Raw genomic sequence first — 5,775 nt, 5'->3', positions numbered from 1 at the left:
GAGCCGTTTTAAATCACACGTATTCACTTTTATTAACTAAAATATCATTTAATGTTTATTTAGTTATATTAATTATTAAGAAATTATTCTCGTTCTGATGTAAACGAAGGATCGTTTTACATTTTCATTAATTATGTGTAAAATATATTAAAAAAAAATTAGGGTTCCGTACCTCGAAAGGAGAAAAACTAAACCCTGGATCATTTTGTTGTCCTTCCGTCTCTCTCTAGACCCCTAATACAAAGACATGTAATTAAATTAAAAAAATAGAAGTAAGGAATATTATATTGAAAATAAGTATATAAAAAAGTACGTACCAAGAGTCTGTAGATATCGTTTGCTGTAACTAAAAATTCAACAACCAAACAAATGGCTACCAGATTTAAGTCAAGTAAAGAAGCGACCACCATACATCTTACTAATATAAAAGCGAATGTTTGAATGGATGGACGTTTGTTTGAAGGTATCTCCAAAACGGCTGAACGGATATCGATGAAATTTGGCATACATATAGAACATAGTCTGGAAGAACACATAGACTACTAATTATATTCTTTGACGCCGTCGCGGGCGACCGCTAGTATAAATTTTTAAGTTAGAGATACGTTAAAGTACATGCCAATTTATTTAATCTTTTTGTTGTTCCAGCAACCGGAAGAGTTGTCGAAATCAGTAAAGCTGACGTCACGCGAGCGAAGGTTCATAAAGTTCGCGAGCGCGGAACATGGCGGTCAACTGTATATGACGCCTCAGGACTTCCTCGAGTCCGTCGTCGAGCAGGAACCTAGGCGTGAGTCACATCACTACACCTTCAACTATACTAACGACTTAGAACCATTTTCCACTGACGCGACAAGCGCGAATACTATTTTTCTATGAACAATCTATGTGAGTATCATTGGCGTTCTCGCGCGAAGTCAGAGTCGAGAGGTTTAATGTAAAAAGGTACTAAAAATCATCGCTCATCAGGTCATCGCCGATAGCCGATGGACGCGATGGTCGAGAAGACCTAAATTTATTCACTAGCTGTCGGCTCCGACCCCGTCTACGCGGAATTAAAAACAAACTTAATAAGTATCATATGTGTTCTTTCAGACTATGTAGAATTTCAGCGAGATCCATGCAGCCGTTCTGGAGATACCTTCAAACATCCATCCATCCATCTAAACATTCGCATTTATAATATTAGTAAGATTTAAAATTTCGCAAACCGCTTACTTACATGTATTAGATGAAATTCTTCATTGTTGCTATTTACTCCCAGCTCGTCTGAAGCGACGCGTGCTGACGACGAAGGAGATAGAACAGCTGCGTGACCACACACCGCCGCTGAAGAAGGGTTCCCCACAGATGTTTCGTAACATGAGGGATAAGGGTAAGTTCACACTGCATACATGACGAACAACAAGCTCATCAAGATGATTATAATATTTTATTTTAACTTGCAGGTATCATCTCGTATACTGAATATCTGTTCCTGTTATCGATATTAACCAGTAAGTATATTGTAATTTATATTATTAGAAATAAAATCCGACACTGTGCCGGTGTACTGGCGCAACACTAGCCTTACTAAAATGTCGACGTTTATGTCCCCTCACTAATCATTCTGACACTTGACTTTGGTAACGAAAGCGCGTCATTCGCGTCAAAGGATTCCAACAAATAATGTCTAAAAATACAACACTTGCTGTCGTCCGCGGCTACGTCCGCGCGGAATTGAAAAAACATAATATGTGTTCTTCCAAACTATATAACTATGTATAAATGCGAGTGTTTGGATGGATGTTTGTTTGAAGATATCTCCGGAACCGCTCAACGGATTTTGATGAAACTTGGCATAGATGTAGAACATAGTCTGGAAGAACACATAGGCTACTTTTTTACTTTTTTTTATTTCGCCGGACGGCGGCGCGGACGACATCTAGTTATGTTATAAAAAAGATATGACGGCTGATAAAGACGAATAGTGCTGTTCCCTTTTTCTACAGAGAAAAGAGCAGGATTTGATTTGATTTTGTTTTTTATCATTTAATTTCCAATGCTATATTGTTTTCTTTCAGAGCCAGCGTCAGGTTTTCAAATAGCTTTCAACATGTTTGACACGGATGGCAACCAGAGAGTCGATAAGAATGAATTTCTAGTCGTGAGTATAACTTTTTAATTTAAATTATTGAGAAAATATACAGAAAGGTTTACGAAGTATATTAATACTGCGCAGATTATGTTTTCCTTGGACAATGGTTAAGAACGCTACTGGCCACTTGATAAGATTTAAAAACGAATTACATGTGATGTTAATAGATTCTAGATCAATGTTTTTAGAAATTAATAGAAATAGAACAATCATTAGGTATAGACAATTTTTATTATAAGTATTCTAGACTAAGGTTTTGATGAGATAATTTAGAGGGCTTTATAATTATATAATTTAGTTTTGACTAGACAAAACTGGACTGGTGGTTTGTTTAAGTTAGCTGCTTCTAGTGACCAAAATAGTTCATAGTTTTAGCTTTTAGCAGCACGTATTAAACCTTTTTAGTAGAAGAGCTTGTTTATTTTATTATATTTTATTTATTTATGTTTATTTTGTCATCTGAGCATGTGTATTGCGATGTGAACGTAGATCCAGCGTCTGCTTGGCGGTTCGTTGAAGGAGCGCAAAGATTTGGACCCGCACAGTCAGGAGGCAGTGAGTTGTTGCCGCAAATGTCCGCAAATATCCGCAAATATCCGCAAATATCTGCAAATATCCGCAATCCTTATTCTGTTTAATGACCATTATATTTTGAACTTTGATACTTTTTGTTATACTTTAATTGGTTATTTAAATTGTAGAAATCCGTGATATCATTATTTTTAATTAAATTTTTTTAATGTTCAGAATATAATGTTCATTACAACATTGTCTCTGCCTATCCTATAAAATCAATTATCACACTTTGAGTGTTTTCACATATTGAAAATTTCAGTCTTTATACAAAATAATTTTCTTTCCGATAAATAACCTATTTCACTTTCCTTTCAAACCGTTTCAGTCTTAAAAAAACAACTTCCTATAATTTTCCAAAGAAACAAACAACGTTAAAAATGTTTACGATGCTTCTGTGAATAACTCTTTTAAGTTTAACGTTTATCGCTATTTTATTTTGTTCATAAACAATCATATTTATTATTATATAATTAATATTAATATATGTATATTATGTACTCATCGTAGCTGCTTACATTAGTCTCAACAAGTGCGTTGAAGAACAAACTGGAGCAAAAGGAAACTGTACATAACCCATCTACAGTAAGTCGATAGTAATCTGTGGGTCAATTTTTAATTGCTCATGCATCTGTGAAACTTGTCTATGAATTACGTCATTCATGTGTGAAATTATCTTTTGTAATTGAAAACAATTTTGTCTTTTGTTTGTGTTTAATAGTTAGTTGGTCGTAGTTTTGTTTTTATTGAGCATGGATAAATAGTGTAATGTCTATGCAAAAACATGTTAAACCTATGAGAGATTTTTCTAAAAGTTTTTTTTTTAATCGGCAGTGGAAACGCATTAAATAATTTTCTTCTCGCTATACTTATTAGTAACAAAATGTTTTCATCATCATCAGCTCTATACGTCCACACGTAGGCTACCCTAAATCAAGGGTGACTAGGTCATAGTCAACCACACTGGCACTATGCGGGTTGGTTGACTTCACTCATATCTTTGAATTTCTTCTCAGATATGGGCAAAAATGTGAGCGTCGGTGGCTCAAGGGTCAAGCACTTGACTTGCAATCTGCAGGTCCTGGGTTCGAATGAACATTGGTACATAATGTGTTTTTCTATTTCCGATTTACATATGTACATTTATCCGACGTTCTTATGGTGAAACATCATGATGCAACCTGCACATATCTTGGCCCACCCCTTGGATCACCCGCACTTGGCCAGCGTGGTTGACTATAGCCTAATCGCCCTTAACTTAGGGTAGGCTCCGAGCCCTTCGTAGGGGACGTATAGCGAGCTGATGATACTGTGCAAAATATTTGAATTCATTTTAATGTCGTCATTTTAATGCAACTTTGTCTATGTTATTTGATTTCCATGATAAATATAACATTCATAATTCTAATAATTTGACAGCTAAAATGTGTTCTTTGTATATTTATAATTATTAATTTTCATACACATTTGCATATTGTGGTATATTTAAATGTTTTCATGTAGCCTTTTATCTGTGTGCCTTGTTGTTGACATTTATTTCTTTAACTCAATTATTTTTAAATAAATTCGGCTTAGCATGAAATTCAAATTAAGAATGCCGTTATTAAAAAAAAATCAATCTAAAATTATCTGAAAAGTTTAATTTCATCGTTTCTAAATCATAATTTACTTCGACTTAACCTAAAAATAATGGGAATGAAAAGAAAATTAAATTTATAATTAAATTATAACACTCAATATAGATGGAGAAAATCTTCAGCTTCGCTTGGAAGGGTAAGAGGGGCATCGGGGGTGAGCAGGGAGAGGAGAAAAAAGACGACAAAGAAGGCAAAGGTAACGGGCCTCAGGATACGTATGTCAACGACGATCAAGGCTTGCAGCGCAGGCATAACGTTGATACATTTTTACAGGTAATTCCACAAAAATATCTCCAGTAAAATATATATCCAACTAAATTATATTTCCAGACCTTTCTAATGGTATTTGAGAAAGTTAAATTTAAATGGCATAAAGTGGAGAAACGTCGCCATCATCTGCGAAAATTTCCCTTTCCTGTTACATCCGAGAATCAAGCTGTAATCTTACAAATGCGATTGTTTGGATGGATGGATTTTTGTTAGAATGTATCTTCAAAACAAATGCATGATCTCGCTGATATTTGGCATAGATGTTTAACATAGTCTGGAAGAACACAAGGCTTCTAAATATTTTTTTTTATTTCCGCAAAAACGGAATGAAGGACAACAGATAATATTTAATAAGGAAATAGTTTGTTATTCAAGAAGTTTGTATATTTAAATTTGCAATGTATTTCAGGTTCACTTCTTCGGTAAGAAAGGCACTAATGATTTAAAATTCGAAGGTTTCCGTCAATTCATGGAGAACTTGCAGACCGAAGTTCTTGAACTCGAGTTCCACGAGTTCGCTAAAGGTCACGAAACAATATCTGAAGTGGACTTTGCTAAGATATTACTCCGGTACACATATTTAGATACTGACGAGTACGATATGTACCTGGATAGATTGTTGGACCGAGTTAGAGATGAACGCGGAGTTACATTTGATGAGTTTAAAACTTTCTGCCAATTTCTCAACAATTTGGAGGACTTTACTATTGCTATGCGGATGTATACGCTTGCGGATCATCCCATTTCTAAAGGTATAGCTTTTTTAGTATTGTTAATTGATTGCGGCATTTTTATTTTGAGGTTATTGCTGTTAGGTCTTTCGTATGCAACGTAACATCTCTACACCGCAATTTTTAAACGTAAACAAACACAATAAAATGTTATAGAGATTCATATTAAAATGTTAGTCACATTTAGTTTAGAATCTAGATATTTATTTCCAGTCTTCAAACGTCATAAGGCATTTTTCAAGTTTGGGTTTACTTATAATTTATAGATGAGTTCCATCGCGCTGTGAAGATCTGCACTGGCGTGGCGCAGTCTGAGCATTTAGTTCGTACCGTGTTCGCCATATTTGACGCGGACGGTGACGGCCTGCTTAGTTACAAGGAATTTATCGCCATTATGAAAGATCGTCTGCATCGCGGATTTAAGGTA

General features: G+C 35.0%; 1 protein-coding gene across 1 annotated transcript in view; it reads left to right on the top strand.

The window, feature by feature from the left end:
* The window catches only part of MICU3 (Mitochondrial calcium uptake 3), a 63,362-nt gene that overhangs the window by 54,318 nt on the left and 3,269 nt on the right, over window positions 1-5,775 (top strand). Inside the window, exons 2-10 of the mRNA XM_013317669.1 lie at window positions 649-790; window positions 1,265-1,375; window positions 1,449-1,496; window positions 2,064-2,146; window positions 2,627-2,692; window positions 3,221-3,295; window positions 4,453-4,620; window positions 5,027-5,369; window positions 5,615-5,772. Coding sequence (XP_013173123.1) covers window positions 649-790; window positions 1,265-1,375; window positions 1,449-1,496; window positions 2,064-2,146; window positions 2,627-2,692; window positions 3,221-3,295; window positions 4,453-4,620; window positions 5,027-5,369; window positions 5,615-5,772 — 1,194 coding nt within the window. The remainder of the gene's footprint in view (window positions 1-648; window positions 791-1,264; window positions 1,376-1,448; window positions 1,497-2,063; window positions 2,147-2,626; window positions 2,693-3,220; window positions 3,296-4,452; window positions 4,621-5,026; window positions 5,370-5,614; window positions 5,773-5,775) is intronic.

The sequence above is a fragment of the Papilio xuthus genome, unplaced genomic scaffold, assembly GCF_000836235.2.
Source record: "Papilio xuthus unplaced genomic scaffold, Pxut_1.1 DF826933.1, whole genome shotgun sequence".
Classification (NCBI taxonomy): domain Eukaryota; kingdom Metazoa; phylum Arthropoda; class Insecta; order Lepidoptera; family Papilionidae; genus Papilio; species Papilio xuthus.
This window is presented reverse-complemented; position numbering and strand designations above follow the sequence as displayed.